Here is a 20,826-nt window from a genome sequence, read left to right as displayed (position 1 = left end):
CCGAAGACGTGGAGATACGTAAAAGTCTCAATTTTTTGACGGTTTCAGTACTTTCTTCTTGTGTACAGTATACACCAGAAAGCAAAAATTACTGCGTTAAATGATTTTTAATATCCATTGGCTTGGATTACTTCAATTTTTTTTAGAAATACCATCAAATCGTCTTTTATTTGTCGGACCTTATTCATTCCGTATTGTAGTTAACCTGTAAGGCTTCAATTTACTACCTTACAAATAAATGATATATTGACAAATGCTTTTATTGACTAGGTGTACCATGAGTTGGCATATACCTATATCTACCAAACAGGTCAAAATGACCCCTTTCAGTATTTAATTAGAAGAATATAAATTGACCTTTCTATTATGAAGTTAATAGACTTTTATATTTTCAATATATTTGTTGAGGTATGATGTGATGAAAAGGCAATTGCTCTGTGATTATTTACTAAAAAAAGTGTCTATTTTCAAATACCATCTATTCTTGACCATTGACTCACACGTCTTCTTACTAACAACTTATAATAGTTTCTATCTGTCTGACTGACGTTCGGCTTCATCTGCTTGCTTCTTATATTAAACATTTTACTTATTTCTATGTTTACCTATATCTATGTGTGTCAGTATCACGCAGTTGCATATTTAAATATAAATGTATGTATTCTCAACAATATTTATTCGAATGGTCAAAATGACTCCTTCGGTAAAAGTGGGTATACAATATATATTCCTCCGAAACGAAAAAAAGAAAAAGATAAGATTTGCGATTATATGTCTTAATAAATATAAGTAAAAATTAATTAAGATATTCTCATAAAATAAGGCAATAATTTTCTTGAAGAAAAGTAACTGAAATTTTCCTCAGTGGAGTCAAAATGACCCCTTGATTAACCCAGTGTTAAGAAGGGAAAAAATGTTAATTATATAAGTCGTGTGGAATTTTCTAGAGTTATAAAAAAAGTAGTGTGGAATTTTCTAGAGTTATAAAAACGTAGTGTGGAATTTTCTAGAGTTATAAAAAAGTCGTGTGGAATTTTCTAGAGTTATAAAAAAGTCGTGTGGAATTTTCTAGAGTTATATAAAAACCGTGTGGAATTTTCTAGAAAAACATCCCATTAACACGTGTTCTCAAAAAAGTTTTGAACCTATTCCTCATAGGCTCTGTTTTCTCCGAACTGTGGATTTGTTATGATACGGAATATACTTCCTAGAATTGATTGCACATTCCTAAGATAAACACAAGCGGCTCTTGCTATGCATTTATAAAGCAAGTTTGTTTACATTTAGTTAGCTGATAATAAATTTTTCTGGTGATAAATTAAAATATAGCATTATCTTTACGTGAGAAACTTTTATATAGATGAGCTCAGGAATTTGTGTATGATTAACAGGTAAAAGATTTTGTTTTTAATCAAGCATGTTATCTGAGAAATTTTTTTATTGATGCTATGCGTTACTATACTTTTATCTTGAAATTTCCAAAATTCTTCGAAGATTAAATTGGTAAACATTTAGATAATATACCCGCAGAAGAGCTTTCCAAAGTGAGAGTCATAAGTCAACTTTTAATAAGTTGTGACAAGAACTAGAATTTATATACTTATATCATTCCCCAGTTTGCAAAAGTGTCCTGTAAGCTTAAAATCATCGTCAAAATTCATAATGGAAACACTTTTTTTTTTTGTAAAATTATATTTAATAATAATAAAGTGCGTTTTCCTCCACACACAATTTTTTTTTCTTGATCCATAAAAGATTTTTTCAAAAAGAATATATGTTGTTTATCTCCATAAGTATTTAAGAGAGAAAGAAAAAATGGGTCGCAATAGGTTCGGTTTTTGAAGTGGATCACAATGTTTGAGAAGCCCTGACTTAACAGGCTTAGGTTATTCCCATATAAATCATTAAAAATTATTGTACTGTATTTTAAAAGTTGTGTAAAATCTAAATTATTTCTATTTTTATAAAGTAACAGAAGTAACTCTTAACTATAGAAAAAAGAAAAATGTATTGCTAAAATGTATTGCCAAAACAAGTTATTAAAATTGATGAAAATTTGGAACATTCTAATATTTGTATCTAATAAGGTTAATCAAGTATCGTTAATATGATTCACCGATGTTGACTGATGACTGATTAATGGTCACTTATTAATATCCAATGGATGTATATTCTTCAAGATCTACCTATCTTGTACCCTAATTATTCTCTATTTAGTTTCGCAAGACTGACTTTCGCTTATTATGCTTCGAATTTTTCTGCAAAAAGAAAAATGACACAAACCAGTTTTAGGTGTCATATTTTGTTGTTGTTGGCTCTGTTTTATATATCGCCTATCTAGTGAGAAAATGCAATAAAATGCAACATTCTGAAAATATGATTCTAAATCGTATTATTTAATTCGGCATTGTTATAATGCATTATTTAATTGTTATTTTCTGCCCAATACCGGTCCAAATTATTGCAAGTAATTCTCTTGATCCGACTTGTTAGGTTTAATTAGAAGTTCGAGTCCGGCCTAAGCTTTCTTATTTACTCTTACAAAATTGAAAAGCAGATTTTTAACTCGAAATACTATAAGTAATTATATACTTTTGTTTATAGTTAAATGTTTTTTATAGTTTATAGTTAATATACTTTTTTTTCAGTTAAAGCAAACAAAAACATCTTCAACGAAACAGATTTGAGAATTCAATGAGAAAAAAAAAAGTTTCAATCTAAAACCTGGAAGATTTTTTTCTACAAATTGTCAAAAAGTTTCATAAATTTTAATGTCTCAAACACGAATTAAATTTTCAGCAATTGTCGGAAATTATTAGTTAGTTTTTCAGTTGATACAACTCCATACAAACTTGAATCTGCTGTGACTGTCAATGATTTCTATCGTTTTTTGAACCGCAAGAAAGAATTTAAATTAAAAATATCAATTGACTAAGGAAATAAAAATATTTTGAAACGTTTTTATTTTGAATTGTGATCCAAGTTTTGGAAAATTTATTTAAAAAAATTATGTATATTCCACTTAAATCGTTCAAAATTTTTAACTGAAATTTTTATGATTTATACTTAATAAAAGAATATATATATATATATATATATATATATATATATATAATATAACCTAGATAAAGAATACAAACTTTGAAGATTTACATTATCTTATTAAACAGGAACGATTACCTTCCCTGCCTACCTTTTTTTGAAAATGTGAATAAGAATTTCCTCTGGTCCTCTATGTATTGAAAATGAATTAAAATTTTTTTCTGGATCACAAGTATCAATGGTTTACATGATTGATGTCGCAAATGTAAAAACAAGTTCATTGTTGAAATATCACTAAAATGTAATTTAATTTCACAATCTTAATCTTGGACTTCATAATAATGCTGTTGTGATGCATATTTCATTAATATAGAAAGTACTTCCTACATTCAAACAAGAAAAACTAGAATTAAAAAAATGTTTGGAAAATCTTTGAATATGAAGATTGTGTTTGGAAAAATTAATGAAAATATATTATTCTAATTTTGAAAAAAAAAATTATAAATAAAATAAAATAACAAATATCAAGAATTCAGCAATTAAAGAATCACTCACACGCTCACAAATAAAGAACGAAAATTTTATGAATGATCCAAGAGGTATCGATATGAGAGGGTGGCCCATTTGAAGATGGAGAACCGCTAAAATATGAAGTTAAAAAAAAGTTACTATTTCAAAAACAAACAAACAAAAAAAGCTGTTATAGCCTCTCCCAAATCTTCTTGCATACTATTTAATAAATCTTGTCCCCAGGGCCGGCTGTCTGGGGGGTGTGGTGGATGTTATGCACGGAGGAACCGCGATTGAGGGGCCCCCAATTTTATCAAAAACTAAAATAACGTTCTAAACAATAACATTTAACTGCAGCAATCGACGGGTTTGGAAATGTTCTAAGTTTACAGTATAGTGCAGGAGTGTAACATATTATAAACATAAAGTAAATACACTCAGGGTCATTTACCATGTTAGATTGCATATAGTATTCTGGTAATTCATACAATAAAATGTTTAATATTGTTAAATCTAAGCATATTCATGCAAGGAAATACCCCTTTGAGTATCAAAAAAGAAAATTTGCAGAAAAGAAAAAAGAAGAAAAGTTAAATTTCAAGAAGTCATAAGCAGATTTGTTTTCTTGGCTATGAAGTAATTCTGGCATTGAAATTGCTCCGACTTAAGAAGTTAGAATTCAAGCGTCAATCGGAGAAGAAAGTTCCGGACAAATACACAATCTTGCGATGAAAATGTAGAAACTGCGAAATTCATTGAATATGATAAAATGAAATTCATATTCGTCGAAAGGGATGTCAATATATTTCAATACAAATTAAACAATAATTGTAATGAGTTATTTCTAAATGTACTAATTGTGTTAAGAAATTTTCACGTTGCCAGTTACCTTAGCAAATGCTGAGTGCTCTTTTAGTTGATTAAAATTAATAAAAAATTTTCTTTGGTCAAGCACGTGTGTAGAACGTTTAAATGCATCTGCATACTAAGCCTCGAAAAGAAATTGCGATTTTTCTGAAGTAATTAATAACAAAAATCAAATCTCGCATTAAATAAACATGCAATAAGCATTATATGTTAGTGTTTGCATTTTTTTTTAATTTACAAAATAGTTTCTTGCACCTAGGCCCCTTTAAATAAAAGGCCGGCTCTGCTTGCCCCTCGCTTAAAACTGAGGACCTTAGTAAGACCGTGAATGCTTTGCGTGGCATTGGCGAACATTAGTTAAGAAATATTGATCCTTGGCGAATTTTTTGGCGATTAATCCAATAGGTATCGAAAATCAAATTAGTTTTTCCTATGCGTTATTTCTAACCGATTGAAATCAAAATTTGACTTAGAATTAGAGTTGTAGCCACAAAATCACATATCAGATTTCATATATTTAAATCATTGCGTTTTCAAGTTCTCGCGTGCTTGCTTACGCTTTTACACGCTTGTGAAAGTATCGATGACATGTGGTAACCCATTGATGAACGTTTCTAAATTTGACTGCTATCTATACTTTAGATGTTAAAGCTGTGTACCAAATTTTATCCATCTAGTTCACTTCGTTTTGCAGTTATCGTGTTACTTTATATTCGGACGTCGGAAAGAAAACTTCCACTGAATGGATTTCACTCTAACTTTGATACAAATCTATAAAATTGGTGTAAAGATACTATTCGAAATTTTATTCGTCTAGCTCAGAACAATTTTGAGTTATGTTTGTCACAAACAGAGGCCAGATAGACGAACGGACGGACAGATAGAATGCCAAAAATGTATTTTTAGAACTCGTGGAGATTCGTCAAATTAACGAGTTTGAATTTTTTGACGATTACAATACTTTCTTTATTTTCGTACATGAGAAAGCAAAAAATAAATAAATAATAATAATAAGTAAATAAATAAATTAGGTAGAAGGTTTTATATCAATATTTTAAAAGACTTAGTTCATGGATATTTATCTAAAGTTGCAGATTTGATAGTCAAAATAATAAATGGAACCGAATCATTTCAAATAGGTTAATTTCACATATGAGTATTGAATTTAATGTCAAGTAGAAAAGGGATGGAAGAATTTGACCTGTTGTACAGAAAAACAAAAACAAAATGAATATAACACTTTTTCCAGATAATGGATCAAATTTTTCTGTGTTAACGTCACTATTGACAAATTGCCTGATGATAGCTCTTGAAAACATCAAGTAACTATCTAAATTCTTTCAGAGCTTTATGCCGGTTCTTTAACCGGTTTCTACCAACCGAAGTGGTCAGTTAGCTATCTTGCCTTGATCGCTTTAAGTAGAAAATTTCGGACACTCGGATACTATGTCCGTGGCATTGGACGAATAACTTTCCTTTCAACGTCTAATCAGAAGCATGCTGTCTGATTACATAATGTTTACTTTTCTTTATTATCTGGAATTCTGTGAAATCACGTGCCGAACTAATATCACAGAGCATCTAAATGCACGTGCTAATTTTGCTTTGATGCAGTGTTCTAAACAGTGAATAACAGATGTGAAAACAGATTTCAAAATTAAATTGATATAATTTGTAGATGTATACCATGTAAGGATGAACTGATTCTAATTTAATCAAAGATAATTTCCTTTTTTCTATAAAATATTACTCCAATAAATACTGTTCGTTTCAATATCCTGAGACGACCACTTTTCGACAGTTCTACCATACTAAGGGGTGAGACGCGAAAGGATGTGCGCATTTCCGGAATTTACTTTATTGTTAAATGTGAACGCCCTCTCCTTTCCTCTCGCCTCTATTTTGACGAATCAAACCCATCCTAACGTATGCGCAAAAGCCCGGAGGGTTTTAGAATCCATTGGCAAACAATATGAAATGTTAAAATATTAAATGGCAACTGTATCCTTCTAGAATGTTACATAGAATTGCAAGTCACAATTCCAAATTTGCTGGATTGATAAATTTTATTCAAAACTACAATCAATATTCTTGCCATTTTTTTTTTCTGAAAACTTTCCGATTTGAATTTTTTTTAAAAATGACAGTTTTCCGAAAGATTATATGCCAATCGACCAAATTTTCTTCTATTTCTACTACAAGGCATTGGAGACGGTGTAGGGATCTGATTAGGTTAGATATGAGCCTCCGAGAAAGCAAAATTATTTTATGGGCCTGGAACACCTACCCAGCCACCATTACGGTTCGGGACTATCCGACGAACCTCTTTGAATCGAATCTGGTCAGTTAGTTTCTTATAGCAAAACCAACGTGGTTTGGATTCTTAAGTTCTTTTTAAGTTTAAAACTCGTGCAAATGTTTCTAGCTTACCAATGGATTACATAAAACAGAATATATGTATAATCTCTGACATTCACGCAAGTACTTAATACGATTTGTTTCTCTTTATTAACAGTATTTTCGGAGTTGCAACTTTTTGATTGCAGCTGCACATTAAGACTGTGTTAGGGTTAGACTACTCATTGTAACGAATAAATATTGCGTTTTAATGATTTAAATAATTCGGATTTAATATTTTCATTTTAAAAATAGATTGTTTGACGAAATTTTTCTTTTGCTTTTTATCAAAAGCATTTTTGTTTAATGCATTTTTTTTAAAGTTTTTTTTTTGATAGAATTTAAATTTACTTCCGACGATGAAATTTGATTATTCTTTTTTTTCTCTCTCTCTCTCTTTTAGGACCTCTCGAGAGAAAACCTCGGAAAATGTCCATTTGGGATGAGATCACGCTGAGATTAGGAAACCCTGTCGTGGACAACAGGGTTGAAAAACCGTCAGTTGCTCAGACAAATAACAGCATGAAAGAAAAATCCAAACCGGACAAAAAGAAAAGGACTAAATCGATTATTATCGGTCTCACCTACGGATTATTTTCTGGGTTTTTCTTCGCCTGTTGCGCCGCCAGTGTCAAGTATCTCAGTGACCTCGACCCCGGTCAGGTAGCTTTCTACCAGTACATAGCCATCACCGTTTTCTCCTTGCCAATGGTGATAAGGGATGGTGGTAATGTTTTTGGACCGAAATCAGTCACCAAGTACTGGTTTCTTTTGTGTGGTATCTTCGATGCTTTCACCGTCTATCTGTCTTTCATGTCCTTCAGGTACCTACCGTTATCAGATGCCACCGTTATCACTTCCAGCATCCCCGTTTTTGTGACTGTCGCAGCCAGGATATTCCTTAAAGAGAAATGCGGCACATTCCAAGTTTTCGCAATTATTATTTCCGTAGCAGGGGTAGCCCTCGTCAGCAAGGTGCCTCTTTTGATGGCCAGCAGGACAGATGTGTATACTCGAGAGAGTGTTATAGGCCTACTGGCTTCTTTAGGATCCATGGCCACTGAAAGTGGCGTGTACCTGGTTCTGAGAAAGCTCCATAATGTCAATGTGTTCATCATCCTGTTTAATTTTGGAGTGGTGGCTACTTTCATCAATGCTCTTCTCACGATATCATTCGGGGAATTTTCATTAACGGCTTGTGGACCTCAACAAGCATTTGTGGTGGCCGTTGGTGCCTTCAGCTTCCTCAGTCAATTATCTCTCACTAAGGCCTTGGAGATAGAAGAGGCTGGACCAGTATCTGTTCTAATGGCAGCCGGAGACATCATACTGGCTTTCATTTTTGACATGACCTTCTTCCAAGATACTCCGGATATTTACACCATTGGAGGAACAGTTCTTGTTATAACGTCTGTCATGTTGGTTGGTTTTAAGAAGTGGCTGGATGGTAGCAGCAAGAATTCTTACTTGAAGATTAAGTTCATGAAAATGTTGCTGTAAGAACTCTATCGGAAGATCATTCATGTTTCTGTGTTACAACTGATATTTATAAGTAGTTGAAACTTCGATGATTATTTACTGTGTACACCAGGACATTTACTTCGTAATTAGAGCGAATTTAGTTGTACGTAGTGATGCACTCAGTGACGATATTGTGATCAAAAGCTTTGAAGCATCCTAGCATCTTTAAAAATTGGCTTTAATCGGGATCCATTAATTGTCTAAACTTTAATATTTTGGATCCTCGTCTTCTGTTAAATCGTCAAAACTCAGTTGTATCGTCATTTTAGAACTGCACAATGATGCTGAATGTTAATGGAATATTTAATGCGGTTTTTTCATTTCGAACTTTATGTTCAATGATGTCTCATTTTAAGAGCGTGAACATTTAGAGGTTGTAAATAAGTTGGTTCGATTTTCTAATGTATTTCAAAATGTACAATCTTCTTTAACATAGCCCATCAAAACATCTTAACACGTATAATGAAATCTCAATACGTGACTTACAGTATTAGAAATACTTACTTTTTGTGTGTGTTATATTTTAGAACTATTTTAATGTTTTTATTGCTTCAAAAAATAGACTTCTACTTTTCTTCAGGGTTTATGAAATTTCCTCCATAAATGTAAGCTCCACTCTTCTGCAAGAAACTTCTTTTAAGAATATACACATATGTTTCAGGAATTAACTTCCCCAGAAAGTAATGGGCATTAAAAATTATCTTGTATATACTCTGTGTATTCTGTACACACAGAGACTTTCTTTTTAAACAGTCGTAGCATTAAATTGATTAAAAATTAATAAATCAGGCGACAGAATTAAAAAAATGGCTCTTTTAGGATGTGTTTGGAAGAAAATTGTGAATGAAAAGTTTAGCTGATTTTATTACTTAGCTAGAAAAGTGTTTCATTAAAAACATTCATGGAACATTTTTTCTAAAATTTTGACATTACTTGGTTTTTCGATAAATTCTTAAAATGAAAAAAAGTAATTATAGCATTATGAAATCAAAATATCATTAGTATTGTAAATTTCAATTTAAAAATACATTTCATTATAATTTTTTCAAACTTTTTAAGGATGAAATGCAATTTTCGTTACTGAGATTTTTCAGCAGACATTTAATACGATTCTTTAGTATTTGTTTGAATTTTTTTTTTTTTTTTTTTTGATGTTTTCAAATATCTCATCCTGAAACAAAAGTAGGTATGGAGTATTATGAAGTTAATATATATATATTTCATATTTTTTTGTGGTATTTTGTTTACGTTAATGAACTGAAAAATATAAATCAAAATTGGTGCAAGGGCATAAAAGTCAATGAAAACAAACGAATTCATATTCATGAAATTAACAGATTCTAGTTTTAAAAAAATGACACTACTTTAAAAAATACAAAATGTATAAAAAAAATTCCGTTATAAAATTATAACATGCATGATTTTTTTTTTTTTGTCTATGTGAAAAACTTGATAGTAAAATTATTGGACACAACAATTCAAAACTTAATTTGTAAAATTAAATCAATTAACCAAATTTGATTACGCCAGCTAGATTAGGTAATAAAAAAAATTCTGAAAAGATAATCATTTTATTATCAGTTCAGACAAAAATTTTCAGCAAGAGGATTAATTATTGGTATGGTTAAACTTGACATTCAATTAATTGAAAATATTGTTCCAGTATTTATTAAATACCGAGTTTCCTAACGTGTTTTGTTATAATAGATAATATTTAATACTTGTTGAGAAATAGTTCCAATTTTTCAAAATGTTTATTTTGTATATATTTTTTGTATAAAGTTATTTTTAATAAAATTTGTCTTTATTACCTTGTGCCCTCTTTTTTTTTTTTTTTTAAGATGCTCGCTTCTTTTTTTAAAAATAAGAAGGAAAAAGAATTAAACGAGATAATAATCTCATATAAATATGTGTGCTCTGTACAGGACAAACAATTAGATCTAGAACTGAAATCTGCCATAGATAAATTTTGGAAGAGAGAATGTACAACACCGATAGATTTTTTTAAAAATTTTAATTACAGTTCTGATTAACAAAAAAATTAAGTAAAATTTTGATGTTTTTTTTAAATTGTAGGTTTCAGAAATATTATAGAACAAAATAAATCTTGTAATATTTATATTTAAAATTTCAGCCATATCAATTTTGTTGCCACATTTTTTTGTGTATGTTTAATTAATTTTTAAAAATATTTCAAACAAATTTTACAATATTATACTCTATTGTTATAAAACTCATAGCGTTTTCATTGTTGCTACAAACAGTTTCATCCTGAATTTTTCTTTCGTTGGTAATGGAAATATGAAAATACGGATTTTCCCTGATATTATGCATGCTTTTGTTTAAGGCATACTTTAAAAAAAAAATTAAAAATTTTTTGTCCTCAAACTTTATATGCATCTTCAGAAGTAATTGGAATGTCGTTCTAATTTTAGGTGGAATGACAGAAAATTAGAGATAAATACTTCAGTTCACTGTGTTAAATAAGGGCTAAACGATATAAGGCTTCTTAAATAGCACAAATTCCATGTCTATCAAAATTTGAAATTCAAAAATAATTTGTTGAGGAGGTTATGATATATAAAAATTTAATTCAACCTTTTTAGCAAGTATTAATTTTGGAGAAGTAATTAGTCCTCAAAAGCGGCAAGTGAATAATAAAGAAAATTTACACTATCTTGCTCAATACAATATTTTCTGCCTGATCATGGTATAAATGATAGATATTTCATGTAAGTGAACAAATGTAGTTACCCAAGATTTCTTTTAAACTATTTATTTATTTATCTATTAATAATTATATTTTCTTCCAAAAATAACTTGATAAATCCTATTTTTGAGTGCAAACTATAAGGGTTAAAGCATCTTCAATTGGACATAATCTCTGCAAGTTATTCAATTCGTGATGAAAGTGCATTTATTTTCATTGGTAAAAAATTTTTTTTATATAAATTTGCATTGGCAATAGTAACATGCATGAAATTTAATTCAATTTAGTTATATTAACATCTTGTATGAGAGAACTCTAAGCCTATTCTGGGCCAGGCTCGCCATTTTGAACCCCACTGAGTTGATGAGGACAACACCTGAGCTAGCATTCGCCCCCTCCAAAATTTCAAATCATATAAATGAGAGGATGTTTGGCACATGACGTCAGATTTAGCATGCATTAATCTCGCATATACAGTGGATCTTAGGTGGAATCGGGTTTCGAACCTGGAGCCCATTGACCTGGATACCGAAACTTTATTGCTAGGCCAAGCGGTCCAGTAACATACATGAAATTGCATATCTACAAATATTAATCAATAATCATCTTTGACGACCAACTAGTTCGCTGAGATAAATGAAAGCTAAAATCTTCAATTAAATATTCTACGCAACTTGCTTTAAATCCTCAAAAAAGTATTTTTAAATTTCAAATTTAAAAGACATATAACATATACTTACTATTAGCTTCATACTGTTTAGTTCAATGTGCTTTATATCTCACTAATTGTTTTAGTATCTCATTTAGAATTGGAAATTTCATTTCGAATGACAGTGATTAAACTTCAATTAATACAAAAACACACACACACAAAAAAACTTTCTTGCTAAAACCTTTTAAAAATGCACATATACTTTAGCAATTTTTCATAATTTCGTAGTTGATGAATCTAAGCCTTCATTAATCAATATGGATCTAATTAATGATGAATCTAAACCTTAATTAACAAATTTTCAAAAAGTTTGTTAAAACCATACTTTCCAATAAAAAAATAATCCGTGATCTTCCAAAATCTTTATCATCATCAATGGAAGGAAATTCCAGTGGATAATATTTATAAAAAGGAAAATGATTAGTTTCTTTACAACATTGAAATAATATATTATTATGGAATAAGTATCACAATACTTTTTAAAAAATTAATTAAAAAAAATCAAAATTATATCGAAACATTTTGGACATTTAAGATTTTTTTTTTTAATTTTAAGATGGTGTAAATCTCAATTTTGTGTAGTAAGATTACTTCCGTGGCAGTAATTAAAAAATCATTTAGTTTTAATTAATTTAAATTTAAAGAAAAAATTCCAAAAAAATTGCTTTGAAGCACACAATCTCATTGCCCAAAGCAAATTTGTGCCAAATTTGGTAGCTGTAGATGCTAATTCTTCTTCTTTATTAAAAGTAGTAGACATTTATTGTACAATACTGTTTGCATCTAATCAAGTTTTTAAATGCAGCAATCAAAGTTGTTTTCAACAAATCAAAAGCTGACGAATGTCAAATTACTTGTAAGAAATGTTTGGCAATTATTTTTAATACGCTCTCTCTTTTTGGCCATTTGATAAAAACGTTTTGACATTAAATACGTTCTATTACATAACAGTTTTCATCTTATGCAGCTGCATTCAGCGTTATCAGACAAATTTTTGAAAGGGCATCTTCGAAGGTCATCTGCTCTCCTTTGAATGAATGAAGCTTATTCTAACAGAGTGTACAGAAAAATGGGAATCGAGAGCACGAATTTATTTAAGCTGGTTAAATTTATTTACTGAAATTCTAGCATGTACCAAGAGTTTATTAAACATTTTGGAAGTCCCGAATCATTCGGACGGCCTTGTTCTAGATTCTATTCCTCTCTCTCTCCCCCTCCTTCCATTCTCACGCCTTTCATCATAATGATCGTCATGGCATGATGTCCATTAGTTCAATTATTTAGGTAATGAGAAAGATTTAAAAAGAAACGTATTCATCTTTGTAAGATGGAAAACCTTGACAGAAATATACATAAGCAAGTTTTTCAAAGGTGAATTGAAATAATAATTATCGCAGCTCTGTTAGTGTAATAGTGTATTTAAAAAATAGACGCTGTTCTGTAAGCTCAATTTCCGTTTAACTATCTATTTAGGTAATACATAAAAAATTCTTATACGAATTGTTTTCCTTGATTCGAAAGTGTATTGCTTTAACTGCTATTTACATTTATGAAATGAATTAAATGAAGTGCAAAATTGCCATCGCTCAATTTAAAATAACTCAAACAGACAGTGATGGTTGAATATATATATATATATATATATATATAAGATGTTCGGAAAATGTCAGCTCAGGAAAAATACCAAAAGTCAGAGAAAGAAAGAACGCGCACGAAAATATTCAAACAGTTTTACCAATCTGCAAAATTACTACCGCTCTATTTACGCACCGCTCAACGCGCACGAAAATGTTCAAACAATTTTACCAATGTGCAAAATTGCTACCGCTCAATTTAAAATAACTCAGACAGTGATGGTTGAAAAAAGAAATAAGATGTTAGGAAAATGACAGATGAGAAAAAATTCCAAATGTCAGAGAAAGAAAGAACGCACACAAAAATGTTAAAACAATTTTACCAATGTGCAAAATTGCTACTACTCAATTTACGTATTACTCAACGCACACAAAAATGTTCAAACATTTTTACCAATGTGCTTTTTTAATTTCTCGTATAAGAAATATACAAAGAAAACTATAATCGTCAAAACATTGATTTCAAGAGTTAGATGAATTAGAACGTCGATCATCATGAATCCGAAAAACAAATTTTTGGAATCACAGCTTTATATCTCTTTGTCTGTGAACAAGACAACTAAAATATTTCTGCCTCTATGATATGATATTGCCCATTTAGAGGAAGGGGGGGGGGACACACCACCCGGATAGAAATCTGAAGTTACTTTCTATGGTCATTACATTAGATTTATATCAAATGCTTATAGAAATTCATTCACAGGAAATTTGTCTGTCCAAGGGAGCAAGATAACTGCAAAATATGAAGAGCCAAATAAAAATAAATAAAAGAGTAAATAAAATTTAGTTTGATTTTAAGCATTGAAAATGTGAATCCGAATCAAATTTCAAACCAAATCCGTCAATGGGTTCACCATTTATAAATCTGTATATTCGCATGCATGTAAAAGCCAAACTTAAAAACATCATGACTGATAAATGATAGAATTTGATATATGATCATGTAATTAAAACTGTAGTTAAATCAAAATCCAACATAATAATTCAGAATGTTAATGCGATGTATATTCTGAATACACAATACATATTTTTACATTTATCTTTAATTGATACAATTATCTACTGACATAAGCAAACGCATTATGTCTTTTCCTTCAAGTACATATAGTAAGATCCGTTAAATTTTGGAAAATGAAATCTTAATCAGGATCGAAGCTTATAGTTTCAGAACCTTTGGATGTTAAAACTGAGGCTTTTTCATAATAAACGGTTAACAGTCTTTTTCTTAAGAGAGTATACTTTTAAAGTCAACTCCTAAAAGTATAACTATTGCTTTAAATATAATCATTTATAAATACTGTTACTTTAATGGTAGACTATTTAACACTAGATTTACGGAAGCGCTTCATTTTGACACATTTCAAATATTTTAAGAAAAATTACAAAGTTCGCATTTTTATTTTATCTCTTGCACTGACTTTTATTCGTTGAATGAATTAAATATATATATAAATGTCTATTTTCTTCAAATGTGTTGAAATATTGTAATCATCTATGTGGTATATTATCTTTACGAATGTGTGTCAATTTAACACGATCGTAAACCTAGTGTTAAAAGACAATAACAAACATACCACAAAACAATAGCATATTACAATGAGACAAAGTTTGGAGTCGACTTAGTATTATACCAAATGACGCGCAAATATACCCTCAAGGCAGCATTTTTTCGATGGCCTCTCTAGCTGTCTTTCACATTTGATATTTAGTGGCATTAAACGCATAGATCTTGTACAAGAATGTACAACATCAAAAGTTTCCTAAAGAATTTTCTATTTCAGTTGTCCAATAAACTTGCAGAAGGAAATAAGAAAAAAATACAAAAGCATAGATTATAATCTCCCGTCACCAACTCAAAAGGCTTAAAGGTTAGAATGGGATTGTCAATATTTTTAAGTATAATGCAGTAAATTAATACATGAAAACAACTGGACTTAAGGGTTACGTTTAGTTCGTCTCAATTATTTTACGATTTCATTTTTGAAAAAATTATATTTTAAGAAATATTGGCAGAAATTATTCAGGAATTAGCACTGTTATTAAAAGAATGTTTTGGTGATCGTATAATTGGTAAGGAATAATAAAATGATTGAATGATAAGAAAAAACGAATTACATTTCCGAATTGTCGAAAAATGTATCATTTTCATCAGACCACATTTCCGAACATCAGATGTTAAAATTGGAAAATATTTTTATATAGTTTGTGGAAATAATTTTATGCAAGGAGTTTAGGTATTAAAATAAGGTGTTTCCACATCTTTACCTTTTTTTTTTTTTTTTTACTATCCCAATGAGATTTCGTCTTATATTGATTGAATTAAGAATACATAGTATACCTGAGAACTTTGTGGATTATGTAGAACTTTCTCATCGAATTACAGCGACACTGAATAATTTAAATTCAACTTATCACTTTGAAAAGCAGGTAGCGGACAATGAGATTTTACTAAAGGCGACAAAATATTATTGTCGCCTTTACAAAAAGGCGACAATAATATTTTGTATATACAAAATATTACAATTTAAATATGGAAAGAAAATTTTAAAATTAAGACCCATTGAGAAGAAATTCATAAGGCTAATTTGAAAAAAGGCAAAAAAAAAAAAAAAAAAAAAGGCTAAATAATTAGATTTATTACATGAATACACTCACTGGTTACGGAAAATATGGAGTCACTAACTTTTATTTCAATAAATTCAAATCGACATTAATTTCGCTATAAATTTGCGTTTCAACCTTCTGTTTCTAATTCCGGAAAAACTTCAAAATTAAACTTCATTATAAAAAAATGATAATTAAAAAAAATTTAGCAGAATAAGTAATATTTCATTTTACAACTAACATATTTTTCGATTTGCTTTATTTTATGATCGCCATTGAGATTAATGTAAATATTTTCAATTTTATTTTAGAAGATCGATTTAGAAAATATGAATATGCTAAAATTTTTAGAAATGAAACAAATTTTGGAATATAAATTTATCTCAATTATATAAAAAAATTTCAATCAAGTAGTGTAAATTTTAAAAGTTTGCTGGAAGAAGACAAAAATGGCTATTTAGATTAGCACGAGTAAAAAGTTGCTATGAATATGCTAAAATTTTTAGAAATGAAACAAATTTTGGAATATAAATTTATCTCAATTATATAAAAAAATTTCAATCAAGTAGTGTAAATTTTAAAAGTTTGCTGGAAGAAGACAAAAATGGCTATTTAGATTAGCACGAGTAAAAAGTTTGCGAATAATAAACTAGTAATTAAGTAAACGAAGCCCGATTTAAATCTGTATGAATTATAAATAAAAGAAAATAATTAAAATTTCATTTTAAAATAAAAGAAATTCATAATGAACTGACAAAATGAAATAAAGCAATCGTATACAAGAAAGATTGAACTTTTAGAAGGGGGGGAAAATAATCTAATCCGCTATTTCCATATATCTATTGCTCGTATACATATTAGATAATTATTTTGCAATATCTCATCATGCTTGTGCAAACGGTCATTTTGGGCATTTTACAACTGCTCTACAAATTAGAGGCATATTTAGATAAAATATATAACATACTGTTGTAAATAAACACAAACGATATTATCAAAACAAATAAAATAAAATTTACCAACAAGTTCCTTGATGGCGCAGTATTGTGAATACGTATTAACTGTATCCAAAAGGGGTAATTCTTACTTACCACAGCAGAACACTTTTTAAACAAATTTTTTGGACAAGAGTATAGAAAATTCGCAACCTCTTGCGAAAATCGGTTATCAGTTGTTAAGTTGACTCGCTAATCCCTGTAAAGGGATTTATGAAGATCCGATAACAATAAGCTAGGCAAAACAGTTTTAAATTTTAAAGGATTACAGCAGGATCTGATAACTTTGCTTTGTTGTCAACTTACTAAACAGATTTATTTTCAAGGTGTTTAAGCATCTTAAATTTTTGGTTGGGAAAGGGAAGGTAATTGCAGGTGGTTCGGGGAGAAAACTTCCTGCGTATTTTCGATAAATGGTACAGAAGAAATCGCAAATAAATAACTAAATACGCCCCATGGCTGTTTTATTTCGTGGTAAATTTATTATACCACTAGGGCGTTTTCAGTATTCATAGGTGATAAGCTGCCGTTGTTGACTAGTTTATTTTCGAAAATATAAATTGCATTTCATTTTAAATTTTTCTATATAGCTTAATAATTTAATCTACAAAGTACTTTGTTCGAAAAATGTAATAAATATTGACTTCGAACAATTTGAGGAACTGCGTGCTATTTCTGTTATTAGTGACTGCGCACTCTCCTAATTATCAGTTTGCGAACACAACTGAAATTTTAATTTCAATGCAAAAACCAGAATGATGCAATATTTATTTAAAAGCTTCTTATTTTAGCTAAGTCTCAGTAAGCTTATGAAAATAATAATAATAAACTGAACAGCGCCTTTGTAATATTCCTAAATATTTCATAATTTATTTACAGTTATTTAAAAAAAGCAGTTAATGATGATAAGAAAATAGGATCATCAAACTAAAAAAGTAATAAAATATTTTTTTTTCCGTTAAAAATTACGTAACAGAACAAAAGATTGATAATGTTTCTTTCTTTCTTTTCAAATCTACATTCTCTTATTTTTGACATTTCTGGCTCTAAATGTCTAATCTGCAGAATATCAACATACAGAAACACAGATGCATTCGCTTTCATCATTATTAGAGAATAATGTACACAGCAACCGAATACTGGAATTACAACTCACAGAAATATTAGTTGCATTGCATTCCAATTTATTTTTGAATGCATAGTTTTACTTATCATAGTTGTATGTATATTTCAAAATGTGACAGAAATTTTACAAGCTGACTATTTTAGGAATCATATGTTGCTTTGTATGTTCTGCCTATGAATACAATTGGCAAGTGCATAGGCATAGACATAATAATCATGAGATACAGACATTTTTCAAAAAAAAAGTTTCTCAAAAAATTGCAAAGCTTGAGATTTAGAAGATTTTCAACAAAAATTGATGAAAAACGAAGATATTTACAGCAAACTTCATTTGGAACAGTTTTAAAGGTAAGTAAATTTGCTATAAATTAATATGATGTAGAATATGCTCTAATTAGACCATAGAACAAACCTTCTAGAAGGCAATGAAAAGTTCCAACACAACTTAAAAGCCATGGGACCACAGTGTTCTCATTCTGTTGACCTAGAGATGATCACCTTGAAAAATATCTGAAGTGATTGAAAAATTTTACAATATCACATAAGTTACTAGTGAGCTTTATACTATATAATATTTCTACGATATTCTGAATGCCATAAAGTATCGGTAAGATATCATTATAATAATGTAGAGATTTTCTGCTATTAGGCTTTCGCATTATTTAAGAGAACGGCGATGTTGGGAAATTTACGTAGAGGGTTTCTCAACACAAACAACCTTCCACCAATCATATAGGGATGTTAATAAACAATGATGTAATAGGGTCGGAGATGCTTGTAGTTACCACCTATCCTAAGAATTTGGGGGGGGGGGGGATATGCAGAATTGTTGGTGTCAACTTCAGGAGCATTAAATTCAAAAGTCAAGTGATCACGCTTGCTTCTATTGACAATAGTGCTAAAGTTGGTAAAGAAAAATGACTGTGGATCCACTCAATCTTTCTCTCAAAATTAATGCAGTGCAAACAGACAGATGAAGATTCAAAAATGTTTTTCAAATTACCTGTAACCTTTCTCTTCGTCATTGTTAAGTGAAAAAAAAAGGAAGCAAACGGGCACGCCATTGTTTTTAATGTTCACATTAACCAAAGTTGACACTGCCAAAGGAAAAAATAATTTTGTTGTCTTGAATATAAACAGTGAGGGATATAGTGACAAAGGCTGTTATCCCATAGTAGCTAAAAAGTTACAGTTAATGGATATCAAAACACTTGAAGGCATAAACAAAGATGCTTAGATGATATTTGCTTGCGAGAGTTTGAGACAAAAGAAATGCGCGGGTGTTCGATGTTGAGTTTTTTCCAGAGCACATTTCTGTGGACTGTATATTTTGAACATTTTAACAAGATATGGGAAATGTCGTTGTCTTCATTGCATTTGATGTACAAGGGGTTTCTGAGAGACTGAACCTGTGAAGAAGATTTGGAGTAATGATCATTTTACAAATCACCCGTGCAATAAGTTTATCTTGAACCCTACTTCTAGAGTAGATCAATTAGAGATTGCGCTGATGTTTGGGAAATGGGGTCAAAGTAGATATTTGCTCTTGTGATAATTATTTGAGCCGAGTTCTGTAGTTCTTTCTCATATTGGAGATCACATCCTCAGGGGGGATCCATTCTATGAATGGTTATAGATTCTTTGACTACTTTTGTAAGAGCATCAGCTTTTTCATTCCATACAATACCAGAGTTACCAGGTACCCATAAAAGGGAGGTTTTTTGGTTCAGATATTTCCTTGTGTAAATTTTTGAAGCTAGACGTTGAATAATTTTAGGCGAATGGAAATTGATGTTTTAAGTGTAATAAGAGTTTAAGTAAACAGAATAACTGCCCGGAAGAATCAAGATATCTTTATTTGGGGCTGTCCGTTCATCTAGAGCTTGGCAGATCCTAATAATTTTGCAGTGATGGATTAAGATAATTTGATATAGGTTGTTTGGCAACAGAGCATACATTTCAGGTCAAAACTAAGAGTTATCAGACAGACTTACAAGCATGTTATGGCTCGAACGTAGCTATACTGTTTGATGAGCATCCTTCTGTTGCGGCTTGAAAGATCACCAAAGATGATTAGATAATCAAACTTACATTCATCAAGTAAAGTCCTCTGCAATGAAATCACATGTCTAGAAACTTCTCAAGAATAATTTTTAACGAAGGATTATTGCTTTTCACTGATCACCTAAATAAGGATAAGCGAAAAGCAATAAAACGAGATGATTTTCACATGAATTGTTGAATAAAAAAAGACTGACCTATTAGCTCTTCTAACGGGGTTAGCATCAATAAAAGAGAAAGGTAAAGAGGGAACTTATGCCTTGGGCATTAATCTTGGAAATCGCTGTTAGGGAGGGGGGGGGGGGGGGAAGAGCCTGCTATTTTTCTAGAATTTTTAAAAATCTTTCCAGATATATCTCGATTTTTAGAAATTATTCAAAGGTTTTCCTTTATTATGTAACTTGGTTTACAAGAACTTATTGATTCACTATCGTCCACCATTCTTTCTTCTCAGTTCTCTTGAATTATCAATTAAAATAATATTAAGCAATCATTTATAATTTTAATTATTTCGTTTTATTAGATGTCAAAATTGGGAATTGTATGCATTTCTAAATTACTGTCGTTATTTAAACATGCCCATACCTTGTGTCTACAACTAATCATTAGGTCGTTTAATAACCTTACCTTAATTTACTCAAAAATTGG

At 30.1% G+C, this 20,826-nt stretch overlaps 2 protein-coding genes across 5 annotated transcripts in view; one reads left to right on the top strand and one right to left on the bottom strand.

The window, feature by feature from the left end:
* Positions 1-10,087, top strand: part of LOC129968950 (solute carrier family 35 member G1-like) — a 104,802-nt gene extending 94,715 nt beyond the window's left edge. For 3 of the 4 annotated variants that reach the window (XM_056083318.1, XM_056083316.1, XM_056083315.1), the window contains exon 2: positions 7,220-10,087. In XM_056083318.1, the coding sequence (XP_055939293.1) occupies positions 7,246-8,316 (1,071 nt within the window). In that variant the 5' untranslated portion in view covers positions 7,220-7,245 and the 3' untranslated portion in view covers positions 8,317-10,087. The remainder of the gene's footprint in view (positions 1-7,219) is intronic. The other variant, XM_056083317.1, reaches the window with a different exon arrangement.
* The window catches only part of LOC129968951 (solute carrier family 35 member G1-like), a 91,058-nt gene extending 73,939 nt beyond the window's left edge, over positions 1-17,119 (bottom strand). The window contains exon 1 of the mRNA XM_056083320.1: positions 17,017-17,119. The gene's annotated coding sequence lies outside the window, so the exon portion shown is untranslated. The remainder of the gene's footprint in view (positions 1-17,016) is intronic.
* Positions 17,120-20,826: the final 3,707 nt, after the last annotated feature.

The sequence above is a fragment of the Argiope bruennichi genome, chromosome 5 (assembly GCF_947563725.1).
Source record: "Argiope bruennichi chromosome 5, qqArgBrue1.1, whole genome shotgun sequence".
NCBI lineage: Eukaryota > Metazoa > Arthropoda > Arachnida > Araneae > Araneidae > Argiope > Argiope bruennichi.
The sequence above is the reverse complement of the archived record's forward strand: the minus strand, read 5'-3'. Positions and strand labels throughout refer to the sequence as shown.